This window comes from Sabethes cyaneus, chromosome 3 (genome assembly GCF_943734655.1).
Source record: "Sabethes cyaneus chromosome 3, idSabCyanKW18_F2, whole genome shotgun sequence".
Taxonomy (NCBI): Eukaryota; Metazoa; Arthropoda; class Insecta; order Diptera; family Culicidae; genus Sabethes; species Sabethes cyaneus.
The window spans coordinates 231,577,743-231,602,290 of record NC_071355.1 but is presented as its reverse complement, the minus strand read 5'-3'; the positions used below and the strand labels follow the sequence as shown (position 1 = coordinate 231,602,290).

Here is a 24,548-nt window from a genome sequence, read left to right as displayed (position 1 = left end):
AAGGTTTTAGTGATGGTTAGAGACCCCTCCCCCCACTAAGAGGGGGGGCTCCCATACAAATGAAACACAAATTTCTGCATAACTCGAGAACTAATCAAGCAAATAGAACCAAATTTGGCATGTGGGTGTTTTCGGTAACAAGAATTTATTCTAGGGTAATTTGAGACCCCTCCCCTCTTTATAAGGGGAATTTTAACTCCTCTCCTCTTTAAGAGGGGGGGCTTCCATACAAATTTCCTCATAACTCGAGAACTAATCAAGCAAATGGAACCAAATTTGGCATGTGTGTGTTTTTGGAGACCAAAATTTTTTCTATGATGAATTGGGACCCCTCCCCACTTTAGGAGGGGGGGCTCCTATACTAGCAAAATACAAATTTCCTCATAACTCGAGAACTAATCAAGCAAATGGAACCAAATTTGGCATGTGAAGGTTTTCGAAGGCAAGAATATTTTCTATGATGAATTGGGACCCCTCCCTACTTTAGGAGGGGGGGCTCATATACAAGCGAAATACAAATTTCCTCATAACTCGAGAACTAATCAAGCAAATGGAACCAAATTTGGCATGTGAAGGTTTTCGAAGGCAAGAATATTTTCTATGATGAATTAGGCCCCTCCCCACTTTACGAGGGGGGGCTCCTATACAAACGAAATACAAATTTCCTCATAACTCGAGAACTAATCAAGCAAATGGAACCAAATTTGGCATGTGAAGGTTTTCGAAGACAAGAATATTTTTTATGATGAATTGGGACACCTCCCCACTTTAGGAGGGGGAAGCTCCTATATAAGCTAAATATAAATTTCCTCATAACTCGAGAACTAATCAAGCAAATGAAACAAACTTTGGCATGTAGGTGTTTTTGGAGGCAAGATTTTTTTCTATGATGAATTAGGACCTCTCCTCACTTTAGTAGGGGGGGCTCCTATACAAATGAAATACAAATTTCCTCATAACTCGAGAACTAATCAAGCAGATAGAACCAAATTTGGCATGTGGGTGTTTTCGGTGACAAGAATTTATTCTATGGTAAATTGAGACCCCTCCCTCTTTATAAGGGGAATTATAACTCCTCTCCCCTTTAAGAGGGGGGGTTTCCATACAAATTTCCTCATAACTCGAGAACTAATCAAGCAAATGGAACCAACTTTGGCATGTGAAGGTTTTCGAGGGCAAGAAAATTTTCTACGGTGAATTAGGACCCCTCCCCACTCTAAGAGGGGGGGCTCCTGTACAAATGAAATACAAATTTCCTCCTAACTCGAGAACTAATCAAGCAAATAGAACAACATTTGGCATGTGGGTGTTTTTTTTGGTGACAAGAATTTATTCTATGGTGAATTGAGACCCCTCCCCTCTTTATAAGAGGAATTATAACTCCTCTCCCCTTTAAGAGGGGGGACTTCCATACAAATTTCCTCATAACTCGAGAACTAATCAAGCAAATGCAACCAAATTTGGCATGTGAAGGTTTTCGAGAGCAAGAAAATTTTCTATGGTGAATTAGGACCCCTCCCCACTTTAAGAGGAGGGGCTCCTGTACAAATGAAATACAAATTTCCTCATAACTCGAGAACTAATCAACCGAATTGAACCAAATTTGGCATGTGTGTGTTTTTGGAGACAATTTTTTTTTCAATGATGAATTGGGACCCCTCCCCACTTTAGGAGGGGGGGTCCTATACAAACGAAATACAAATTTCCTCATAACTCGAGAACTAATCCAGCAAATGGAACCAAATTTGGCGTGTAGGTGTTTTTGGAGGCAAGAATTTTTTCTGTGATGAATTAGGACCTCTTTCCACATTAGGAAGGGGGGCTCCCATACAAATGAAATACAAATTTCCCCATAACTCGAGAACTAATCAAGCAAATAGAACCAAATTCGGCATGTGGAGGTTTTTGGAGGCAAAAATATTTTCTACGGTGAATTAGGATCCTTCCACACTTCAAGAGGGGGGGCTTCTACACAAATGAAATACAAATTTCCTCATAATTCGAGAACTAATCAAGCAAATGGAACCATATTTGGCATGTGGGTGTTTTTGGAGGCAACCATTTTTCCCATGATGAATTAGGACTTCTTACCTTTTTAGGAGGGGGGGGGGCTCCCATTCAAACGAAATACAAATTTGCTCCTAACTTTAGAACTAATCAAGCAAATGGAACCAAATTTGGCATGTGAGAGTTTTAGATGGCAGAATTTTTTTTCTGTGGTGTATTACGACCCCTTTCCCTTTTAAGAGGGTGGGCTCCCATACAAATAAAATACAAATTTCCTTATAATTTGAGTACTAATCAAGCAAATGGAACCAAATTTAGTATGTAGGAGATTTTTGAGTCTTGAATTTATTTTATGATAGTTAGAGACCTCTCACCCCTGTGGTAGGGGGATATGGACTCTCATACAAATAAAACAGAAATTTTTGCGACTCAAAAACTAATCCAACTCGAGAAATTCGAGACTCTTCCATAAAACATTAATCAATAACAAGACCACAAAAACTATCTATAGTAACACTAGATCATTCAGGACGAGCCGGTCGCGAGTGTTGCCGGTGACCCGCCGTCGGAAGCGCCGCCCACTGGGGGGCTTGCAAAACTCGAGAAGTGACAAAGATCATCCGAGATTCATGATTTATGTACAACACAGGTTAATTTGTGGCAATACGAAGTTTGTCGGGTCAGCTAGTAAAATATAAAAACAAACTAAAGGTGAGAGGTGCCCATCAACGTCCCCCATCATGCAACGGTAACCGGTCGCATAAGGAAGCGACGTTTTGTCGGGAATTAAAACTTGCTGCTTTATAGCCGCGAGGAATGACAAAAGAACATTCCTTCTAGAGGGCAAGGTGAACCATCTTAGAACGGGCGCGTGTTCTGCTGTTGATCTATTCACGGCAAGGAAGTGACTGCGCCCCTGCGAGCGAATATCATCATTGTGTGCATAAATTTACACCGAAAGTAGACGTGATGCACTGTGCCCATTATGTTTGCTATACCTATGACGAGTAGTTCGATAAAGGTTACGGGGCTTTCCCAGATAATGGCAGTCATTTGGAGTCATTTTCTCCCACCGTAATCATTCGATTTTGCGTGATAACGTGCATCTACTAGTAGTATCATATACTTACATGCGCTGGAATTGCCAACTATTACTTGGATGGCACGTTGTATTATAATTACTCTAAGCACGATTATACTCAATGAGCAATTGCTACAATCATTCTAATCTAGCCCATTTCGTTTCACTATGAAATGAGTTGATAATGGCTCCGACTATTTTGTTTGATGAAAATAAGTTTCAACTTATGCAAAAACAGATACGCCTAAAATTATTTGATAAATAAAAATTTCACTTCTTCCAACTATCAAGTTCATAATTTGGATTTGCTTAAATACTGATACCAATCCAACCAACCAATATAATCTGACTACGAAAAGCGAATGAAAAATAATAGTGTACCTAAGTATTCCGGTGACAACTCCCTTTATAAAAGGAATCTTCTAAAGACATTGCATTAAAAATTCAACGCTGCGCCAGATCTTTCGGCTTCAGTTCTTCAACGAGCTGTATGTTTAAGCCAATATCGTTACGAACTACAGCTACAATCCCAACTATTGAAGACGACTACGCATCGACAATTCACGGTTTTCATTAATACTGGCGATTACGACAGCTATATTCTACTCCGTACGTATTTTGCGAAAACATGTCGACTCACTAGACCGATGATAACAACTATAAAATAGTATTAGATTGCGACATATTTTTCCATACACACCAAAAATGAAAATTCCAAACTATGCCTCTGCATGCCTCGTGTGTCGTCTTGCGACTCATTGACAGCGAATCAGCGGAACCAAACCTTATTTTTGTCTAATTTCGACGAAAAACACTTATTTGCTGTAATAATATAGATTCACTATAACGGAGATAACCGTAATGTATGACCAAAACGCCTGAATGTTCCTCTAACGCAATGCAACTCTATGAGATGCAACTACGTTACTGGTGCTAGTCTTAAACGCAATCTGGCATAATTTGTTTGAGTCTTTGCTTATATTTATACACTAAGTTGCCACTGCCAACTGTGGCGCTGGGGTTTTAGCCAGGGCACTGACATCTGCACATAGTTGTATCACGAGTATTGTTATGCTTGTAAATCCCACCCCGAATGAGAAAATTTTGGTGAGGTACTCACACCAGCTGTAGTTTCAGTTTTGTCTAAAGAATTTAGGGAGCGTGTTGGGATTCTTGCGATATCAGGGGTCTGGTTTTCGTTACAGACAAAATAAGATGCCTATTGCATGAAAACTTCTGCAATTTGACCTTTTTTTGGCGCGGAGATGGGTATTAAAAATCAAAAATAGTTATTTAGAAATTCCATTATTTTCGACGTTTTTTATGCTTTGTAATAGTTCTTTGAATTTAAAATTAATTTTATTTGCATTACGGCATGCGAGTTATAGCCAATCACAGCCTGAAACCGAAATTATTAACTTTTATGTTCACATTGGGTTTTATTTAACTAAATAAAAACAACATAACTATCACTGGCGAACTGACATGAAACATAGAAAAAACATCGTCTTAGACATTTCGGTTCCACACTAACACCCTCTGTAACGCATGTTGCGAAGTAACCTATATTTATAAGGTTTTATACTGTGTGGTTTTCACATTTGTACGGTTTTACATTCAAGTGCCGCGATGCGGTCATATTGCGAAACATGAATTTTTAAAAAATGAGTGGCCTTTACACGGACGATGAATTTAACTCCAGTACTTCGCTGGTGTATCTGTGATTTTAATTCATCTTCTATTTTTTTCAATTTCTACCAGCCGAGAGTGGAGGTGGCTGTTGCCGTATCAAGAATTCATCTCCACTGTACTCGGTCGCGTGCTACTCGTCGCCAATTCGTTGAGCCTCTCGACACACGCAAGTCGGCTTCAATCTGGTCACGTCATCTAGCACGTTGGGCCCCTGTATTCCTGATGCCTTTCTGAACGGATTTCACTGCACAGCACAGTCGTACGGCATCCTTGCGATGTGACCGGCCCACCGTAGTTCCCAACTTTCTCCAGGTGTACGATGGGAATCTTTCTCCAAGTACAGCACCCGTGCGCTAATTGCACGTCCTCTAATCGCACTGTCTTTTAATTGCACGTCCGCTAGTTGCATAATCGTGCAATTAAAAAACAGTTACCTGTCAAACCACACGTGGTTTCCTAGGTGGTTGCTATAAACAAAAATGCAGCGCTGCCGAATAAAAACTCTCTCTCTGCATTACGTAGATATATTACAAACAAATTAATACAAATTTTGCTAAACTTTGACGAATTGGACACCTATTCATTAAGCTTTTGGTTTGTTTGTAAAGATTTAAATTTTTTTCCCAAATTCTAGTGCACTTGTAGTGCCTGCTACTCGGGGTTCATACACCTACGCCACTCTCCGCTATTCGTTTGTACTCCGCTAAAAACAGTCCGCAACACCTTTCGTTCAAATACGGCATGTCCACGCATGTCTTCCGTAAGCAGAGTTACAGTCGCAAGTCCGTAGAGGACTGCCGGTCTGATTAGTGTTTTGTACATATTAGTTCGGTAGTGTCCTGCGGAGGGAAAAGTAGGCTTGAATATACCACTTTATCAAATTAATTCAGTTTTTCTTAAAGTATGTTGACTCGGCAGCCGACATATTTGGTTATCCACCACCAGAATTAAATCAAATAATATTTTCAGCCTTTTAACGGCATCTCTTTCTGAAAAAGTTAATTTTGTAGATCTTTTCAGCCGGCATTCTGAATTTTAAAATGGCATCAAATATTGACCAGCAATCATCTTTACAAAAAAATACTTCATAGAAGCTTTATGCTATGCTAGCTGACCCGACAAACCTCGTATTGCCACAAATTAAACTGTGTTGTACATAAATCCTGAATCTCCGATGACCTTTATCACAATCTCGAGTTTTGCAACTTTCTGAGAAGTTCGTGGGTGTTTTAATATACAAATTTTCCTCACAGTAAAATAGAAAACAACTCCCCCCATTGCTTAGTCTGATAAAATAAAGCGGATAGCATTTAAATATTCGCCATCATTACAAACCATTTCGCCGAATACCATTTTGCGGAACACCAATTCTCGGTTGACCATAACGCGGAATATAGAGTTTCACAGAATATCATTTCGCGAAAAACCTAACGTGGGATGTACCATTTCACGGAAAATCTTTTCGTAGAAACTACCATTTCGCAGGGTGCTGGGTCACTGAAGGAAAGGTAATAGAGGTCAAGAGGTCAGTAGATTTGGAAAATAAATAAACCTAGATAGATGTGATCTCTACGGGGGGCTTTTGTGGGGACTCAAACCATCATAAAAAAAATTCCTGCCTCTAAAACCCCCCGTATGCCAAATTTGGTTCCATGTGCTTGATTAGTTCTGGAGTTATGAGGAAATTTGTATTTCATTTGTATGGCAGCCCCCCCTCCTAAATAGGTAAGGAGTCCTAATTCATCATAGAAAAAATTTTTGCCTCCAAAAACACCCACATGCCAAATATGGTTCCATTTGATTGATTAGTCTCGAGTTATGAGGAAATTTGTATTTCATTTGTATAGGGGCCCCCTTCTAAAGTTGGTAGGGGTCCTAATTCACTATAGAAAAATTCTTGCATCCAAAATCCTTCACATGATAAAAATTTGGTTCCATTCACTTGATTAATTCTCGAGTTATGTGAAAATTTGTATTTCGTTTGTATGGAAACCCCCCTCCCCTTAAACTTCCCCTTAAAGGGGAGAGGAGTCTTAATTCCCCTTTTAAAGAGGGGAGGTGTCTCAATTCACACTATAAAAAATTCTTGTCTCCAAAAACACCCACATGCCAAATTTTGTTCCCTTTGCTTGATTAGTTCTCGAGTTATGCGGAAATTTGTGTTTCATTTGTATGGGAGCCCCCCTCCTCTTAGTGGGGGGAGGGGTCTCTAACCATCATAAAAACCTTCCCTGGCCCCAAAAACCTCTACATGCAAATTTTCATGCCGATTGGTTCAGTAGTTTTTGATTCTATAAGGAACATCCCGACAGATAGACAGAAATCCATATTTATAGGTATAGATACCCAACCTTTATCTGCCATCTTGGACCTTAAAACAGCATAAGATGTTTCTTTGAATACATAAAAATATAAATATGAATGAATTTTTATAGTTACAAGATACAAGCAATAAAAAAACAATTTTTGACACACCTCTGGATAACTAGAATTATCTTCGGTATCCACTGGCCATTGCGAATCGCGGAATATTTAAAAATAGAAAAATTTCTCCGTCAAATACAATTGGTTTCATCTGAAAATATTTTATATTGTAGAAGTTATGACCGCCTGTCCCGACCACTTTGTCTTACCCGTTTATATAGCTGTGAGAGGAAAAGTTATAGCTTTGATGAAGAACGATCTCGGTGTTCCGGAGTTATGGCAGTGCGTACGATTATATCAATAGATAGAAGAGTGGACCTCTCCTCTTGTGACAAGAGTCTTGTCAAAATCTACTTTTGTCTTCTAGCCATTTACATAGATGGTTTCGTTTCGTAAATTCCTGTAATGCAGGAACACTTGACAGCTGATACCTCTCCCCTGGTTAACTTCTTTTATCACACTATCATCTACTTATTTGTTTTATCTCCAGAAATATTTTATAAAGCTTTTGTCCTTCCGGTGTTGGGCCACTTAAGGGGGGGGGCGAAAAAACAAAAAGATTGTATCAATCGAGCAGAAAAATATGGATTTTAGGCATTTTTACTAAAAGTTTAAACGTGAAAACCAAATCTATGCTTGTTTTCAATATATACGTTATTATTTTCCATGCAAAAATCTACGAAAAAAGACAAAAACGAGAGAAATTTTATTTGGCCGATTTTTGGAAATTCCATTGTTCGAATTTCCATTTCTGTTTCGTGCTAGAAGCATTAACTAAACTCGTAAACTCGTTTTTCGAGTTTTTCAGGCAGACAATTGATTTGATTAAAAAAAATTTACTCATATCCTACAAATTATTTATTGCCATTCGATTTTTCAAGCCAATTTCCAAGGGGGGGGGGGGGGAGGGGGTGACAAAAACTTTAAAAATAATTTGCAATAGCCTAATGAAAGAGAAACAACGCTTTATTTTGACCTCCCCTCAGTGGTCCCTCGCCTATCAGATCTTACTCTCCTGTCTTTCAGCTACTTGTGAACCGGTCTGAATGTAAGAGAAATGTAGACCCATTTATTTATTTGGATCAGCCCACCTTGAAAGGGACTGTCTCATTTTTGATATGACTTCCTATGACCCTCGTGACCAGAGTCACATGTACCAAGTTTGGTGGAGAACGATTCAGGCGTTCCGGAGCTATGATGGAACATACATATAGATCGAGCCTTCAGCTCCTACTGGTAAGCTTCCACCTTGGCCCCCTCATCTGTACTACAGCCACTTAAACATCCCTTCCCTTTATCTGCCACCTGCAATCGGTCCTAATACAAGAGAAACGCAGCCAGTTTACTTGTTTCGACCTTTGCGCCTTGTTATAGACCTCCCACCTTTTGTCAATTTCCCGTTTCACGAAATATATATATGCCAAGTTCGGTGAAAAACGGTCTAGGCGTTCCGAGGTTATCGTGGAACATACATACGTACAGACCCGCATTCACTTTTATATTTAGAAGATAGAAGATCTATATAGGGTACAGGAGGGTATTTTCAGCCCATTAAGCGGTAGCCTAAACAATATTCAGGAATTACGTCGAAACTTTATTCATTCGAGACAAGATTTTTATACCAGTTGATAGAATAATATTTAATGAAAATCGGCGTGTATTTTGGTCTTAATGAAACGCTACAGAATTTGAGTTATAGTCGTGAGAAATGATCGCTGCGGCTAAATTAAGCCCATTTACTATAGTGGTGTTAGTGTTTTGAAATCCGACCGACCGAAATAGCTTGCACAGGGATTAGATGCTTTCCAAAAGCAGATCAAAAGAGAGACCGATGGATAACGTGTCGGTATTGCCAAGATATCGGCTCATTGAAGATAACTAGTTTTGCAGTGATAACAGCTTGCTGCTGGCGCTAATGTATCATTGAATCGCTCATATACACTAGTACCAGAAGCAAGTGGTTGCCACTCAAATACTAGCTATGTCAACACGATAGAAGAGTTTCAGGCGCAACTGGCTCACACATTGCACAGTGGTTTGATTGCTCGGAATCGTGAACTTTTTTAATAACTCTTTTCATAGTGTTTTTTTTTAATATGGCGTCTTCGGAAGAATTTCTATATATCAATAGACGCAGCGACTGGTGGTTAGTATTAGTTCGGAACTCAAACACAGGTGGCGCTGCAAAATTTAACTTTTTATTTTGATGATATAGAGCTATAGTATGTTCTAGAAAGTTTTAGATAATTTTATTATGAAGCTTTTTGCTGAAAGCATTATTCCTCTAAGTATCACAGTTTTTGATATATTAGGCGTCTTTCATGGCCGACCCCCAAAAATCGGGGTTTTCACTGTAGCATCAAAACTATGTGATTTAGGGAAAAATAATGTTCTGCAAATATTTGCATCTATTAAAATCACACACTTTTGAAGAAGAACGTGAACACGTATCTTGTATATAGAGCGAGTTAATGAACCATTTAGGTAGAAATTAGCCATATTTCGTACTGCTATACAATAAAAAGTTGGAAAAACTGACGACCGAGATATAATTAAAGTGAAAGTTCAGGCGTTCTGGAGTTATAGCGAAACAGACGTATGGATCGAGCACTCGCGCAGCACTAGGCGACTTTAGATTTGTTACTAGGGATGTTTTAACATTTGGTACAAAATGAATACATAAACTGAAACACGCAATAGTGTATTCTTCAATTGGTATAAAGAAGCTGCTATGCTACAATCACAAGTGGACAGAAAATGTCAGCAAGTTATGTACGCTAGGTCATAATGGGTTACTGCTTACTGTTCGAGATACGGAAGGTACAAAATGAACTTACCATTGTTGAACAACCCTGCGTGCCGCAAATTTTAATATCCAATTTAGTGCAATTTTTCCCTGCCGGCAATTTTCCACCCACTCGATTCGGTTGATGTTCTATCTACTAGGTGCGCGCAGGCCGTTGTAGCTTCCGAATGGCCCATTACCGCCGATCACAACAACAGAGTGGTTTTGTTTTCGCCAGTGTCATCATTTTCCGCTTGAAAAATTGCAGCAATTGCAGAGATTTGTTGCCTTCAATCGCCGCGCGCTGGCTGGCGATGATCAAGCGACATCAATTACTCGCACAAGAAGATATGTATGTACCTTGCGTCGCGCGTCGTACCGGGCAAGATCGAGAACCGATCAAGGTGAAATCGAACGCTTCTAGATAGATCTTGATGGGCCTCAAGACAACAAGGTAATTCATTTTTCCGCATGACCGTGGGCGTTGTTTACTTTCTTGTTAATTTGTTGCCACTTTAGGCGAGCATCGGTCGAAGGTTTGTGGTACAAAAAAAAGTTGATGAGTCATGATGGCACGCGAAGAAGTTCGTGTGGTGGCGGCGGGGGAAAATGCGTTCGATCGATGATGTGTAGAAGTACCTTCTGGTTGAATAACAAACATGAGTAGCTTAAATTTCAATTGTTTGAGCCATGAATGTGGTATTCTGTTCAGTAGCAACTTTGTGAACAGTATTGGTTTTCAATAAATATGATTCATCGTCCATTCCTACTTGTATTGGGACATTTTTTGAAGCTACTACAGAGATTGTGTAAATTGTTCATCGCTTCTAGACTCTCAAACACTCTATAACATTGAACGATAGCTGTAGAACGTTGAAAAGTTGAAAAAAAAGCATTTTGAATTCGCAGAACCAAACCAATCATTCTATCTTTTATACATACCACTCTTCGTAACTGGTTTTGATGCTAAGATATTCTTATGCAATCTAAACGGTGACTAACTGTTCAACGTGGTGGGTTCGAAGCTGCTTTGATCATTGCGCAGTAGAAATATGAATGCATCAACACAGAACTAAATTTGATTAATAACGAAAGATATATTTAATCGTAAGAAAAATTAGCATAAGTGTGTAAAAATATTTTGAAACGTCTCTGTGTTTTTCAGAAACCTATAAAATTTAAACTATCAAAAATTGTGCTGTGGTAGTTTATAATTATATTCAGTTAAATGAGTTTTAGCACAATTTTAATTCACTACTCAATTAAAACTTACTAGTCAAAAGTACTGAAATTTTTGAATTGAATGATTTTGTGTGTACATGATTTTTTTATTTAGGGAGCCGCATCATTATAATATAGTTACTGCAAAAGCAGTTATTAGTTCCGCCTGTATCGGCATAAAAATGACTACAACATGTACACATTTAAATACGGATACAGTCTGTTAGATTGCACTTGACATGTGCTCAACGATACAACCTTGACGTTGATTTTTTTTTTAAGAATAATCCAAAGCAAAAGAGGAAATCAATTTAATCCATCTGCACTATAAAATTTATCAAAAAAAAAATCCAAACATAAATTGCAGTCTTCTGTCAATAATTCGCATTTAGTCAGTTTGCAGTTTCGCACTTCTGCCGCCCGACGCCGCCGGCTGGTTTGGACAGCAAAATCCGGTTATGATTGTCCAGGTTTAAATCCATACCAAATTGTCGCACTGCTGCTGTCTGTTGGTTGGGAAACAATTTTTGACGACTAAGTACCCGACCGACACATACGCAAAATTATTGATAACCATCATAACGAGCACTAACGAGACTAATATGTCTGAGATTGCCGACATGTTCGACTGCAGGACGTACCTACGGTTTGCATACCGAAGCGTTCAGATAGGGTGACGCGCAGCAGATACGGATACGGTACGGCACGGATGGTGCATGGTGGTTCTATGACAACCGCGGAGCTGTCAATTACTGCGTACTCCGTACGGCATTTTATGTATTCACAAACCTGCATGCATCGAACCCAACGTAACGATGCTGCTAGGTCAGCGCTCTCCGTCAGCAGGCACGGGTACGGGTCGCTGCGGAACCAACCAGCACCGCACCACGACTGAATGTCGTGTTCTTTTTTGTCTTTGCTTTAGCATTGGGGATGTGCTACAACTCCACAATGCTGACAATGACACATTTCAATAGAGCTGAGTTTGCCGCGAGTTTCCCTGGATTGAATTTGAATCGGTAAACATAAAGGTATCGGAATATGAATGGTGGAATATCCGTGAATTGGCGATTGGTATTGTTGGTAGAATCGTGGAGAAAACAGCAGTAGGTATACTTGCTCTTGAACGACTTGCATGAGGGTCAAGAGAAAATCGATTCAGTAAGATAGTAACAAATAGGACATCAATTATGAAGACTTTTATTTGAAACAGCATGCCAGAATCCCAATATTTTTTATGCGCGCCCTTGGTGGATGAAACTGGAACTAATAGTGACGCATTCGTTTCGGTTCAGTGAGCTCGACATCGACCCAGCAGGATGGGTCTGCGAACTGAAATGTTCGCGCTGCGCTTGGAAAAGGTCCCCCCGCTAATGCCCATGGTAATTAGTGATGGGTTGTTTAGATTACCTTCGATTCTCGCGTTTGAATGGTTTTTGTTTCAATGTCAGCAATACGGTGACTAATTCAGATGAGCAGCTGCCGGTGGACAGCAACAAGTGTAATTATTAATTGCAAACTGTGTAATGAATAATTGTGGCAGCCTTTTATCATGTCTTTTTCATGCCACTGAAGACAAAAACAACGTAGGGTATGTTGCTGCTTCGTCGTAATTGCCTATTCCCGTCATATCCAACATAAATTATTAAAAATATCAACATTTTTATCACACACAATGCAAAACTAGTTATCCCCTAATATTTTAGTTTGTTGTCTATCATACGCGTCTATCATCAATCATATCAATCAAAGTGAGCTGAGATCTATTTAAATGCTTTTTATCATTAAAGAAGTCCTAGCAGCCAAATTTCCTACGTTTTTTCGTGCGACGAAGAAGAAAATGTCGACTAATCGTTTTAATTTCCGTCATTCATAAATGAAAATAACTCACGCAAGGCATTGACGTTATTCTACAGCCAGGAAAACTTGCCTGACCTGCAGATATTTTGCCAAATAACATTTTTCATGCCGTCCTACACAAATACATGCGCATTAGCTTCGTAAACATTGTTATGATTTTTAGTTCGGACGATGAAAAATTTTGATGGACGAATTTTAAAACGGTACGACGAATGTTAGAAATGAAGTCAGTTGCGTAATTGCAATAAGGCCATTACAAATATTTTAAAAAGTTTTTGTCCCTTCGGTGTTGGACCACTAAAGGGGGGGGGGCGAAAAAAAACAAAGAGAATTTTTTAATCGAGCAAAAAAAATAAGGATTTTAGGCATTTTTATTTAAAGTTTAAACGGAAAACCAAATCTATTCTTGCTTTTAATATATACGTTGTTATTTTACATGCAAAAATCTACTAAAAAAAGACAAAAACGAAAGAAAATTTTTTGGCCGATTTTCGAAAATTCCGCTGTTTGAATTTACATTTCTATTTCATGCTAGAAGCGTTAACTCAACTCGTACACTCATTTTTCAAGTTTTTCAGGTTGTAGAGCCCACAGACAATTGATTTTATAAAAAAAATTTAACTCATATCCTACAAATTATTTTTTTGCCCCTCGATTTTTCAAGCCAATTTCCAAGGGGGGGTGACAAAAACTTTGAAAATGATTTGCAATGGCCTAATATGCTTTAATAATCGCTTTTCAGTGATTTAAAATCCAACAAGTTCAATGTTCTTAATTTAATTTTGTTCTAATCATTCATGAGCAATGCAAATTATTATTCTCAGACTCCGTTAATGGTGCTGAGGTATTTAGGTAGGTACTGAGTATTTTATTGTAAGGAATCAGCATCGCTTACTTTCGCGCTTCGTTCGTTGCAAAAACTTTAAAAATTACATTTTTTCGAACCCGTAACAACTACGTAGTTTGAAACCCGACCCAGCAAATTTGAATAGTAGTTTATATTGTAATTTACAGTAATATATGACACAGGTGAAAAGCCGAATTTAAAAGTTTCGCGTCGTGGTGGCCTGGCGTCCAGATTCGTTAGTTGCATGATTTTTGTTATGAAACGGTAAATCCGCGGAGCAGTGAAGTTTGTTTTTAATGTAACGGTTTGTAAACGAATTAGAACGCGTGATTTTGACGATCGATATCGTTATCTTGAATCTGTTAAATGAAACCAAAACATGATCCCGTGCCCAGATACTTTACAGAAGTTAACTGTATTATCGTGATAAATCGTCATCCTCATCTAACAAGACGGACGCAATATTTTTCGTCCGTAAAGTGGATTCGCGTGGGACCAGTTAAGCTTTACTTACAGATGTAAATGCCCAATGCAGAATATTCACTATTCGTATTCAGGCCTAAATACCGCGCACGCACTTCCTAACTGAAAATTAATAGGTGTGATCGCAGAAAGTTTTTGTAATCAGTGAAATGTAATCACTGACTCGCGCGTTGTTTCGTTGGATCGTATCATCTACCAGAATGAACCTTGATCTGTATCTTCCCCTACTAACACAACTCCTATCCCATGATACTTGTGGAGATGCATTGGTACCCACAACAAGTTTCGGACTAATATTCCTAGTCCCATGTAGTACAGCATCTTGACACAGCTCTACAGCCATGCCTTCTTCCTTTTCCTATTGTCTCTCTTGGTAATGTGCTTTGCCCAACCTCTTGGCGGCTTTATTACTAACGCCGATGGTACCTTCCCGTCTGCCTGTTTCACAGACACTGATAACCCTGCCGAACAGTAGTCCTTGTTTTATTCAAACAAAGCATCTCTTCGAAATTCGGCCAATTTTTCAAGTTTTGCCATTTCATAACTTACGTAGCTGTGTTGTCTCATCAATTTTTTCTCTGGTATAAAGAGTGTCCCACATCAAATTGCATCACGGAAAAAACGCTGTATGAAATTATCTGGTTGACCGATCATTTTCAAAATTTCAAACGATAAAATATATCCGTTAGTAAGCTTTTGGCATATTTATTTCATTCAACTTCAATAACCGTATGCTCGTACCTTCCGTTTAACTCCACTCATAAGGTTCTGTACAACATCTAGCTGCAGCTTCCTCTGTACGGAAACCCACTTTTTCTTCATGTCTCCCTTAGATTTGACCTCCTTGGGATGCTTCCATAGTGCCTGCTTCATAATAACCCTGTATTTTTCGATGGGCCTTAGTTCCAGCGCGTTGTGGGGTTCATATCCTTGGGTACGAAAATGACCCCTTTTACTTTGTACCACTCCATGACATCCTTTGAATAGTGGTTTGAGGCTAGATCCGGCCAGAAGATCGTAGGGCCCTCGTATTGCTTCAACAGAGGACAGAGCAGACGCTTCTGTTGACACTCCTTGAGATAGACCTGCCTGTTTACAGTCTTTTATTTTTATTTAACGAGTAGGGAAATCTGCTATCAGACACCTGAGAAGACAACTCAGGGAGTGGGGTTTGGTATCCCGACCCCCCTAATGGAGCGTGAGGATCCAGACCCACTAAAACCCTACTCGAGTCTCCAGCCTCAATTCCCCCTGGAACCACCTTATCGGTATTACTTCAGGGAGGGGCTATTGTGCTTAACGCACACTCTTAGATAACTGCTGGACTATGGTAGTTAGGCTGTTTATTCGCCGTTGATCGGCTTTCCAGCGGTTTTGTAGCTCAAGTACGATCTGGGTAGCAGCCGCATTGACCGCTCCCCAGACGTCCGAGCTAGAACACATCCTTTGGATTAAGTTATCCGGAGTAGTGTCCTGTCCGCTCACTGCCATCATGTTGCTTCTCACGCCCGCGAAACGAGGGCATACGAAGAAAGCATGTTCTGCAGTTTCCTCAACGTCCACGCATTCGGCACACGCGGGGGACTCCGCATGCCCAAACTTGTGCAGATACTGTCTAAAACAACCATGCCCTGACAGAATTTGTGTCAGCTAGAAGTTGACTTCGTCGTGGCGCCTGTTGACCCATCTGGATAGTTCCGGGATAAGTCGATGTGTCCACCGGCCTTTTGTGGAATCAGACCATGCCCACTGTCATGTGATCATCGAGGCCGATCTTGTGGTACTCCGTATACTCTAGTTCCACGTTGGTTGAAGCACTTTACGTCCTCGCTGATGATGATACCAATAGGCATCATACCCGCTAAGACGCAGATTGCGTCATGTGAAACTGTGCGATACGCACTCGCCACTCCTAAGCACATGAGACGATAGGTGCTTTCCAGCTTGGCTAGATAGCTTTTGGTACCTACACCGGCCCGCCATACCTGAGTATGGACTGGACCACGTTGGCTAAAAGCCTTCGCTTGCTGCCATATACCGCAGAGCTATTATACATCATACGAGACAATGAAATAGCTGTGGAAGCCTTCTTGCAAGTATAGTCGACGTGGCTCCCGAACTTGAGCTTGTCGTCGACCATGACTCCAAGGAGTTTTTAGAACCGCGTTGACGAAATAGTGCGGTCCCCGACCTTGATATTTGCTTGCTGCACCGACTTGCGGTTGTTCACCACGATAACCTCCGTTTTATGATGCGCTAGGTCCAGTTTCCTGGATCGCATCCAATCTTCAACAATGCTTATAGAGTGGGCAGCCGTCAACTCAACCTCTCTGATAGATTCACAGTAGACTTCCAAGGTGATATCGTCCGCAAAGCCGACAATCACCACCCCTACCGGGAACTTTAGCTTTAACACCTCGTCATACATGACGTTCCACAACACCGGGTCTAGTATGGAACCTTGCAGAACCCTGAGGTGATAGGAACGCATTTCTGACCCTCCTCCGTGTTGTAGCATAGCACACGATTCTGGAAATAATTTTCCAGAATTCTGTACGGCGACACCGGCACTTGGACGTTCCGAAGCGAGTTGGCTATGGAGTCCCAACTAGCGCGATTAAACGCATTTCTCACGTCGAGCGTGACAACTGCGCAATAACCGGATACCTAGAATAGCCGCTTTACTGGCCATATTCGGGATACCGTCTGGCCCCGGTGCCTTGCTCACCTTTAGAGATTTAGCGATCTCAATGAGTTCCTCGTTCGTAACCGTCACTTCCTCCCCAACCTCCAAACCGCCGTCGCCCTCGTTACTTTGGATGTTCGGTTGGGCGGCCGACCATCCTACGCTATGGTCTGAGATACTGGAACGTCGGCCGTGGGACGACTCAGCGGCCTGGGGCCAGGGCCTTGGCTCGTGGCGCGGAAAGAGGCTGATGATCCGCTCCAGCATCTCTGCCTGTTTACAGTCTAAGTAGTCACGAACGGCACACTCTATTTGCCACATGAGCGGATCGCTTGCCAATTCATGTATTTCTCGGCAAACTTTGAAGTTTCCGCCGGAACATCAAACTCGTGCTGGGTGGTGAAGAACAGTAGCCCCGGAAGCTGCCAGAAGTACGCCTTGGCGTAAGTCTCATCATCCATGATAAGATAATAAGGCTTCGTTAGCATCTGGGTGTACAGTTTCCGGGCCCGTGACTTTCGCACCGTATTTTACTGTTTGTCACGATTTGGAGCCTTCTGCACTTTGTTCGTAAGCAGTCCCTCCCGATCATAGGCTCTCTGGACGAAAGACTTGGACTGATTCAACTCTTTGGTCACATCCCTGACCGAAGCATTGGAATTCCCCTTAAACACTTTTACGACACGCTTGTGGTCCTGATCACAAATAGAACGACCATTCTGACCGCTGGTAAACGGCTGAATAATGCGTACCGTCGGTGGCTTGCGCACCTCTAAGTGTAAAATAGACCCTACAATGGTTCACAGCCTCTTATTCAGCATTTTCTATCCCGTCCTCCTCGTGGTACCAGCCGAGGTACGAGCAACCGCCGTGGAGATCGGGTGACCAACCTAGGTGGAAACCAAGGTCGTATGCTGACAGGAAAGGAGGGCTCTTTCGAGCTTTGTTGGTCCTCCGGCGTCACAGGGGATTGGTGCAGCAGCCTTTGCAAGCCGCCACCACAAAAACATTAAAGCACTGAATGAAGAACAAGGAAATTCGGACTGGAACAATCGGAATAGACCTACGCGACGAAAAAGGACTATGGATTGGAAACTTGGGACATGGAACTGCCGATCTCTCAACTTCCCAGGGATCACACGAGTGCTCTCTGACGTATTGAAGAGTCGCAAGTTCGACGTCGCAGCGCTGCAGAAGGTGTGCTGGAAGAACTCGACGGTACGTACGTTCAAAGATGGACGTACAATCTACCACAGCTGGGAACAGCTTTCATAGTGATTGGTGAGATGCGGAAACGGGTGATTGGGTGGTGGCCAATCAATCCTCGAATGTGCAGGTTGAGAATCAAGGGCCGATTCTTCAATATAAGCATCATCAACGTGGATAGCCCTCACCTCAGACGTACCGATGACGACAAGGATGAATTCTACGCGCAATTGGAGAATGCGCGCCTAATGCGAATACGACCACTATTTTTTTTGGAACGGTAGTTCTTTTACAAGGCCAAGCTGTGGAGTCACCAACACAGGAGGAGGTTAAGAAGGCAAGCAGTGAACTGAAAAACGGTAAGGCTGCTGGGAAGAACGGTATCCCGCGCGAAGCGAGCGGCTGTACGAAGCAATCCATCGGATCATTGTCGGGATCTGGGAGGAAGAACAAATGCCAGAGGAGTGATTGGATGACCTCATTTGCCAAATTTTCAAAAAGGGACAGACTCAGTTCTGCAGACTGAGACCGTTAGCGGAGTCCTTCGTCGGCGAGTACCAAGCTGGTTTTCGATGTTTACCCTGCGTCAGTTGCTAGACAAGTTCCGGGAGTACAACTTGCAGACACACCATCTGTATGTGGATTTTAAAGCGGCGTACGAATCAGTCAAACGAAATGAGCTGTGGCAGATAATGCTAGAACATGGTTTTTCGACGAAACGCTGATTCGTGCGACGCTGGACGGATCCAAATCATACGTTAGAATAGCTGGTCAGACCTCAGCTGCTATCGTGACGTTGGATGGACTAAAGCAAGGGGATGCTCTCTCTAAACTGGTATTCAATATTGTTTTGCAAGGTGCTTTACAAAGGGCAAACGTGGAAAGGAATGGAACTATCATCACGAAATCTCACATGCTTCTTGGTTTTGTGGATGACGTCGATATCATCGGAATCAACCGTAGAGCAGTGGAACAAGCCTTCAGGCCCTTTAAAAGGGAAGCGAGGAGATTGAGACTTACCGTTGACACCACCAAAACGAAGTACATGGTTGATGGCAGGGAACGAGGGAGACCAAGTGGTGTTGGTGTTGCAGGAGTTTATATACCTTGGTAAACTCATGACATGTGACAACGATATAAATCGTGAAGTGAAACGACGAGTTGCTGCCGCGAATCGGACTTTCTACGGTTTACGTAGCCAGCTGAAGTCCCGTAGTATGCAAATTCGTGCAAAACTGGCGCGCTACAGAACACTAATCCACGAACACGGTGGCACTTTACGGACACGAATCATGGACGCTAAAGAAAACTGATCGACGAGTGCTTGGGGTTTTTGAGCGTAAAATTCTGCGATCTATACTTGGTGGTAAAATTAAAAATGGAGTGTGGTGCAGACGCATGAATCACGAGCTGTACCAAGTATACAAATATGCTGATATAGTGACGGTAGTGCAATGTGGCAGGCTGCGGTGGGCTGGACACATGGTCAGAATGCCCGACGAAAGAGTAGCCAAAACTATTTTCAGCAGAGAACCAGGAAGAGGCCGTAGACTCCGAGGCAGACCCCGCACCCGATGGGTGTGTGCTGTCGAAGACGATGCACGTTCAGCTGGTGTTCGTAGGGATTGGAGAACGGTAGCCTAGGACCAACGGTACTGGAGGACTATAATTCGTTCGGCGCAGGATCGGTAACGGACCGTCGCCACTAAAGTAAAGTAAATTCTTTTACAATTGATGAAGGAACGGTAGAAGAAGTGATAAGCAATGAAAATTTTAGAGTGACGATGAAAGAGTGGAAAGGTGAGAGAAAGAGGGGGGGTTATTAGTTGCTACGCTTAACAAGTAGTCGTTGTGACTCCTACCTTTTGTCCAATGCTGGAAGGTGCATGGGTTGAACCAAGCTATAAGCTGAGATTATAACCGGATTCGAACCCACAACACCCGCCAGGGCATGTGGCTCGCAGGTACTAATGTACCTTTGAACCACAGATGCGCTGGACAAAAGGAGACTGCACACCCCTCTTTATTAAGCGAGCGACGTATCTACAAACTCACCGTCAGGTGGGTTGAGTTATTTACAGACACACCTCTTCCACCATCTATTGCAATCGAACCACCGAATTGAGAAGTTTTTAATCTAACTTGTTTTTTACTAACCGCGACGACGAAACTGTATAGGCACTTGTGACTTACAAGGCACTGCCATTGGCGGAACTAGGGGGGGCTAAGCCCTCCCTAGAAAAGTTAACTAAGTTTTTTAATTTTTGAAAAACCAATAGTTAGATAACTATAGGTACGAAAAACTTCAGAGTAAAGTTTATTAGTATGACTGTTATAAGATTCCAGGCATTAACGTGCATTAAATTTTAATATGCCGACGAAATAAAACGGCTGAAAAAAATTCCGGGGGCTATAGCCCCCCCTAGAAATGAGTGCTAGTTCCGCCAATGGGCACTGCACAACAACGTCACGTACTCTGCAAAGATGGTGTTTGCCTCAAATCCGGTAGTTACAAGAGGACTAGGAGCGCAGCGAGCAAGATGGTTAGACCAGGTGTAACGAGATCTGGTGGAGAGTACTCGGTATCCGAGAAATTGGAGAGCGGTAGCCCACAACCGAGTTAACTAGAGAAACGTTCTCTGTCTTAGGACGGCAAAACTAACAGCGATAAAAATACAATGTAAACAATACACTAAACTACTTGATGTACACAAATTTTCAAGAGAACATGCCCAACAGCGTTTTTTCCGTGATGCAATTTGATGTGGGACACTCTTTAAAATTGTTTTGAATGCAATTTATCTATAAAGTTTTCCACTTATTTACAATTAGTAGCTATTATTGTTGTTTTGTCAAAAAACTGACTGCAATTCTAAAAATTAATATCAGAGTATAATATACGCTTCAGTACGATTTGATCGAGTCCTAAACTACACAATTCCACGATCGTAATTCCACATTTGAAAGCAAAAAAAACAGCTGGAAAAAACCAGCGTTTATAGTCGATTTCCCTGTCAAAGCCATGCACTGGTTCCCCGACCGCATAATGGTCTGTCATCGTTATCGAAGTAAATCATCATCACGGGAGGGCAGCTGCCAGTCACTCAGTACGGTAATAGTGACTGCGACGAAATAGTTTTACACAAAGCCCACACGAACTCATACAGATGTCAGTTCGGCACGACAAAACCGTCACGCGGGCAACATCGTTAAATTGCGCGATTGAGTCATCACCTGTGTGTCGGCCGGGGGGCCACGCGAATATGCGATGCGCGATGTAAGTTTGCGTATCTAATGATGCACTATTTACACATTCCCGAATGGTGTGCATTCTCGCAGATGATGATTGTTCGAGAACGATGCAATACTGTTTGTAACAAGTCAGTAATGAATGCTTTTCTATTTTTCTTCTATTTCAACAGCCAGCAAAGAAAGCAAGAATAGCCCCGCAGACGATGCAGAGTTCATCGTAGTCCCGTTGGAGCATCAGAGACCATCCTACTTCAACCGATATCCGAGCAACTTTGACGCATTCGATGGTGTGGTCGATACCGACGATTTCCCACATCCGGGCCAAAGTCCGGTATTCTTCCCATCGATTAACCCGTTCACGTGGCAGTTCTCGTCTTACCTAGACGGTGAGTTAATTATTATAATCGATTATGTAATCCATTTTTTTTTTTGCCTGCACGCGTCATCGCGTAATCAGCAACAATTGAATTTAATTGCTTTGATCGAAAAGTAGCGATTGTTCTGAACGTTCTTTCTCGTAGATCTGATGAGACGACTTCGTGATCGCTTTGCCGGCTCGTGGAATCCATTCTACGGTACAAGCGACTTTGCCCCGTCTGGACCGGGACTTTGGCCTATCGATATTCCGGATGATTCTTCCGAAGGTGGACAGACTAATACGACTTCCACTGTTAAAGTAAGTGAATGCCATGAATATCTTACCTGAATTTACAAGACTAACACCATCCTTTTTGTAGGTCATTGATGGCCACAAAGTCGTAATCAACGATACGTACTACACCAAGAAGACCGACTTTGGAACTTCCATTTTCAAGGTTCGTGTAATCGATGTCAAACCCGTGGACGAGGAGGGTGCCGATAAGCCTGCTGCTACTGATAGCCCGGTGGAAACCGGAAACCGCGCTGGCACTGATGATGAGCCGAAAAAACCATCCAGTGAAGATGCCGATGATGAGAAAAAACCGGCCACCGAGGCTCCCAAACGGGACACCGAGCTAGAGTCGAGTGATGAGGATACGACTCCGGCCGACGATAGTTTGAATACCATTAACAACGACATCGACAGCGCCAAAAAGGATGAGGTAAATACTGAAGCTTCAGCGGAAAAAGAACCTACTACTGCTGCTCCTGCTGAAGAATAATCTACTGTTGCCTCTCTGTTTCTCTTTCGAGGAAAATTTGGGTTCTATCAGAAGTCCTATCCTCCCAGAATTGGATTCTACTAAAACTCTTATCCTCTTCAGTATAGTCGTTCTCTCGAATTAACATTCCAACCTAACAGCACGAAGTTTAAACTTTTCCTCTTACACGGAACAGACCAGCAAAAAATCAACTATCGTTACCAAAAAAGCATGCTCTACATCCATCCTAGCATCTTTCGAAACTTTCTGTGATTCTGTCCGCCGGATCATCCGGCGAGGCGCTATATTTCCTGCTCTGATTTTCCACTGTGCAGTAATGGCCGTGTAAATACGATCTATTGTTAATCGCCTCATTTCATTCCTCAAGCCCAAAAAGCTCGCAAACTGATGGACAATTATGTACAACGGTAGCCCGTGTCAAAGAGGCCAGTAAAAAACCGGATTCATCCGACCATCATCTATGAAAAAAAACTTTTCGATGCTTCATCACAACTGATGGCTAGTGATTTAAGAACTATACAAACAAACAAGCAAACAAAAAAACTGAATTGAAAAATGAGATGAATGCATTGAATCTTCCACGGAAGGTAGAAGGAAATATGATTGTAAACCGTCTTCGCTCATGTGGCAAATTTGTTCCGTCGGTTAGGACAGTAACGAGTGTGATGACTATTTTCAACAGATAATATCTTTTTATGTAAATAAACGATACTGTTACAGAAATTAACACGATTAATTTTTAAACCCATCCCTGCGCTGCTGTTGTCGCATTGCGAACCTAATCCTAAAATGCATTCACACATTCACATTCACTACCTCTGGCCGGCTTTCTACTGCTGCGTACTAAATCAAAATCAAGAGAGAGAACAATAAATTGCATGCCTGTACATAAAACTCACAACAGGTAAGTACTGTAAAATATTAAACCACTACTGCTACTATAAATAGAAACAATAAAAAATATCGAGCAGTATTGACGAAAACAGGTTGCGGTTATAAAATAACAACTACTTACGATTAACCATGATAGATAGTTATAACAAATCCTCGCTTTTTGAGTCACGAACTTGTTTGGCAAGGTTAGTCGAAGTTATCAGATTTGACACAGCCTTGTCGCTGCAACCGTGAAAAAAACACCTCCATTGATTTCATTGAAGAAAAAAAACCGTCAGTTCCAGAGCTTAAAAACAATTCAATAACCTACTTTAGCGTTGCTTTTTTAATAGTGCCATATTTGGATTGAACAAAAAACGGCTAAATATTATATCGTTGTAAATAAGTTTTATATTAGTCTGACCTCGTAAGATATTCAACATATAAACCAGATATTTGAGACTTGGAGGACTTTTTGTTATTAAAAAAAGTCTAGTGTTACGTGTCTAGTGGTCTATTTAGATATCATTATACGAGTTTAAGCTTTCTAAGCTGTTGTTGACGGTGCTTATTTTCAAAAGCAAGTTCCACACTTCAGTTATTCATATTGAATTTTCTTTATAAAAGAAGAATTGATGTGTAAAACTGGTAACTTTCCAAAATTATTAAAGCTTCGCAATCAAGACTGTGATGAACGATACATGATAGCATACGAACATTTCATATGTTTATTACGGCCCGTTTCTTAAAAGCAGATTTCTTTATATTAAACTAGCTGACCCGACAAACTTCGTATTGCCACAAATTAACCTGTGTTGTACATAAATCATGAATCTCGGATGATCTTTGTCACAATCTCGAGTTTTGCAAGCCTCCCAGTGGGCGGCGCTTCCGACGGCGGGTCACCGGCAACACTCGCGACCGTCTCGTCTTGAATGATCTAGTGTTACTATAGATAGTTTTTGTGGTCTTGTATTGACTAATGTTTT

General features: G+C 41.4%; 1 protein-coding gene across 2 annotated transcripts in view; it reads left to right on the top strand.

Annotated features, from left to right (window-relative positions):
- Nucleotides 1-23,413, top strand: part of LOC128743867 (uncharacterized) — a 33,178-nt gene extending 9,765 nt beyond the window's left edge. Inside the window, exons 2-5 of one of the 2 annotated variants that reach the window (XM_053840549.1) lie at nucleotides 21,715-21,930; nucleotides 22,066-22,220; nucleotides 22,282-22,626; nucleotides 23,054-23,413. In XM_053840549.1, coding sequence (XP_053696524.1) covers nucleotides 21,715-21,930; nucleotides 22,066-22,220; nucleotides 22,282-22,626; nucleotides 23,054-23,074 — 737 coding nt within the window. In that variant the 3' untranslated portion in view covers nucleotides 23,075-23,413. Of the gene's footprint in view, nucleotides 1-21,714; nucleotides 21,931-22,065; nucleotides 22,221-22,281 lie in introns of both variants that reach the window. The other variant, XM_053840548.1, reaches the window with a different exon arrangement.
- Nucleotides 23,414-24,548: the final 1,135 nt, after the last annotated feature.